The sequence below is a fragment of the Hordeum vulgare genome, chromosome 6H (genome assembly GCF_904849725.1).
Source record: "Hordeum vulgare subsp. vulgare chromosome 6H, MorexV3_pseudomolecules_assembly, whole genome shotgun sequence".
In the NCBI taxonomy this organism is placed as follows: Eukaryota; Viridiplantae; Streptophyta; class Magnoliopsida; order Poales; family Poaceae; genus Hordeum; species Hordeum vulgare.
Window position 1 is genome coordinate 164,849,256 of NC_058523.1, and position 3,481 is coordinate 164,852,736.

The following is a 3,481-nucleotide window of genomic DNA, read 5'->3' on the forward strand; positions in this document are numbered from 1 at the left end:
GGGACTGTCCAACTCAGACCTTGTCTTGACTCGGATCCGACTACGTTGAATCTGACCAGATCTTCCCGAATCCATATTATTCAGCTAGTATCCAATGCTACATGGTGAGTGAGACCGGACCATCCACCGTATCATATGCTAGTCTAGTTGGTTGCGCGTCCACTCAACTCTTTCGACTAGGGACCATTTAGGACATTCATCATACAATGTATAGTCTCACAAATAAGTCACATACTTGTTAATACACATTATTGATAATGTCCAAGAACTATCTTTATTCATAAACACATAGGAAATATCATCTTGCATGATTTCCTCTAGGGCATATCTCCAACATTCCACCGCATCAGGTTAATGACCACACAAGGCCTCATGCTGTCCAAATCGCATCACGAACGGAGCCCCGCTGCTGCCACAGGTTGCGGGGCCAGCCGGGGAGAGCTGGTCACCGTCGGCGGCGACGTCGGCAAGGATTGGGCGCAGAGGATGCCCCGAATAAAGGGGATCGGCTCGCTCACATGTCGCCCACGTGGACGATGCGGGAACAATTATCTATTTCCCAAGTAATGCCTCCTACATGTATATGTGTTATTTTTAAATTATTTTTCCTTTGAATCTTTAGTCAATCTAAACATTTTTGTCAAAGTGAGCCTTTTCAACGCTAAACTTGGAAATATCAACACCACATATATTGGCGTTAAAAAAATTGTAGCTTTTTCATGAAGAGAAATTAGTTTATAATGTCGATGCATGTTATATCGTTGCGCAATTGTAGCTCCACACCATGGGGTATTGGTGTTGAACCCAACGCATACCCAGTATTCATTGAACTATTCCATTTCAGTGATATACTCTCCGATGTTAACCCTTCGAATACATTTTGCCCATGAAAATGCTACGTTTTTTCGGCACCAATATATGTGATCAAATTGAATGGTGAAGAGACTGATGTTGATCAAAAGACGTATACATGGTTTAAGATTTAAAGGAAGCGTATTTTTCGGTGAACTTTCAGGAAAGGGGGGAAAATGCCCACTCGCTCGATCTTCCGGTTATTGTTTCTAGGAGCAACATGAACTTAGAGTTTCTACCGGCCGGAAATAATATGCGGTGGTTTAGTTCAATGTATTTAGAGCAATGCTAGATGCACTGACTGTTTTTGCAGGATCAACACACTAACTTACATTATTGGTTTTTATTGGGTAGAAATAAAGTGAAGGGCCCATCCCCGCTGAAATTCGGAGGAAGAAAGAAGATTGGTTTGCAAAACACGAACATCTTACACAGTCTCACGGGCTGTTTCAAAATTAATCTTCTTTTCGCCTCCGAACTTCAGCAGATTGGGCCCTTCACTTTATTTCCATCCAACAAATATCATTCATGTAAGCTAATCCTTTGATCCTCTAAAACAGCTCGTGGGTGTAGCATTGCTCTAAGCAATATGAGAAAGACAATAGTGACAGATTTAATTTTACGAAATTTAATATTTTTTTTGCGAATGTTTAAAATCTAGTTGTTATCTGTTCAAGAAGTAGGAAATTGTAAATTTAGTCACATGTGTCTATTGCTATTTATCCAAGAAAAGGAGTACATCATTTTAGTACCATTTTTTCATTGTTTGAATTCTTCTTAAAATTAATAGAATGATTATTCCAAAGAGGAAAAAAGATACCACTTCCCTCCAAAACAGCAAAAATAAATAAGGGGATAAGCCAAGCCTCACCGGCTCAGCCCCCTTCCTTTCCCAGCCTCATCCAAAACCCGGAACTCAGAGAGCGCAGCAACCGTCAGAGCCGACTAGTCGAAGGCCACAGCCATGGCCGCCCCTACCGGCACTTCCATGTTGAGCGCCCTGCTCCAGCTTCCCCTGGCTCCGTTCTCGGGGAAGAGCTCCGCGCCTTCGGCGGTCCACATGACCGCCCGCCGCACGCCGACGCCTGTGCTGGCCGCTAAGGGCTACAACGTGCAGATCGTGGTGGACGAGAACGAGGGGGAGGACTCCATCTTCCGGCGCTTCCGGCGGGAGGTGATGAAGGCCGGCCTGCTCCAGGAGATCAAGCGCCGCCGCCGGCACGAGAACACCAAGGACAAGAAGATTCGCAAGGCCCGCGAGGCCGGCCGCCGCAACCGCCGCAGGTAAACCTCGCTACACTTCGCGCTGCCTTTCCTCGATGCTATAGGAAGACTTGAGAATCTGAGACGTCTTAGCCCAGTCTCATGTCCGACGGTGGAAGGGGCCATTTCTTGGATGTTGGAAGTGGAGCAGAAATGTGACACGAACTCTGCAGGATTTGATTGATTTAAAATTTCATGGTGTTACAATGAAGGGTTGCTGATGCCAAATAAGTGCAGCACGAACTTGAAATCGTACAAATGTGGTAGAAATTTGCAGAAATAAGGTAGCAAAGTCGATTGCGCCGCTGCCTGCGGTGGTGGTAGGAGCACATTTTTGTTAGTGGATATCGTTGGGAAACCAGTACCATGAAATGAAAATTCAGTTTGAATGATCTGTGTTGATACTGCAATCTTCAGTTTTCTGACAGAGCATTATCGCTCACAAATGTTCCTTATCGCAAAGACCAAACTTCCTTGACATGCGAAACTTTCTTTTACTAAAGTTTATATGCGCATGCCATTTTTTTCTTCTTGCAGGCGTATGATGGATGATCGTAGGTTCCCAGAAGACGAGGGAGACTCAGAGGCTGTGAGAACCCGCCGCGATGAGGACAACGACAACTGGGAGGTTAGCGGTATTCTGTGAATGGAATGATGACGAAATTCATAACAACTGTAGATGCACAACTATGGCAATTCGAGACCTTTTCTTTTGCCTGCATGGCACAAACTATATGAGTCACCAGTCGCTCTTTCCACTTCAATTGTACTATTTAATTTTACCAAATGTTAGCTAATGCAATCAACATTCCGGATACTTCTGTTCTATTTTTTACTTACTTTTCTAGATTTGTTACGTTTTGTGAATGCAAAGCATATATTTATCAAAATCTTTCAAATTGATGAGTAAGGGCCTTTTTTTATCCAAGAACTTTCGTAATTGCAGTTCATATGATTTTTTTCCCATGAAGGCCCTTTGCATCAAAGCAGAGTGAACATCTTTCTTATCAATTGGTTTTTTACACCTCAATTTCAAATTATTCCTAGCTAGCAAAAGGTTAGACCTCATGAATTTGTTCCTATTGGTGTCTTGCATGCACTTTCCCCCTCTTAACATTGCTAGAAAGCTCATGTATAACATCCGAAGTTGAGTAACATGTCTGCAAGTTCGTTTGAATTGGGAAGTGAGGATGTTTCACTCTTACATTTTACTGTTGGACTGTGCTAACATTCAGTCGATTGGACGTTAAGAACAGATCTGCACACCTTGACTAATCACTACTTCCAAACTAATCATTTGTCTAATTTCATTTTTTCTAATTTTAACCCCTTGACTAATTGCGTTTATGGGGGAGGAAGATCATGG

The 3,481-nt window shown here is 43.1% G+C and overlaps 1 protein-coding gene across 1 annotated transcript; it reads left to right on the forward strand.

Moving 5' to 3' along the window:
• The first annotated feature begins 1,722 nt into the window (after positions 1-1,722).
• Positions 1,723-2,932, forward strand: LOC123403808 (30S ribosomal protein S21, chloroplastic-like). The gene is made up of 2 exons (XM_045097726.1): positions 1,723-2,136; positions 2,653-2,932. The coding sequence occupies exons 1-2, from the start codon at positions 1,817-1,819 to the stop codon at positions 2,759-2,761; spliced, it is 429 nt and encodes a 142-aa protein (XP_044953661.1). The 5' UTR covers positions 1,723-1,816; the 3' UTR covers positions 2,762-2,932.
• Positions 2,933-3,481: the final 549 nt, after the last annotated feature.

Bases quoted from the DNA above. Each gene is read 5' to 3' on its own strand.
- LOC123403808 (XM_045097726.1), top strand. From the start codon at position 1,817: ATGGCCGCCCCTACCGGCACTTCCATGTTGAGCGCCCTGCTCCAGCTT. The intron at 2,137-2,652 runs GTAAACCTCGCT...TTCTTCTTGCAG, and splicing joins GGCCGCCGCAACCGCCGCAG to GCGTATGATGGATGATCGTA.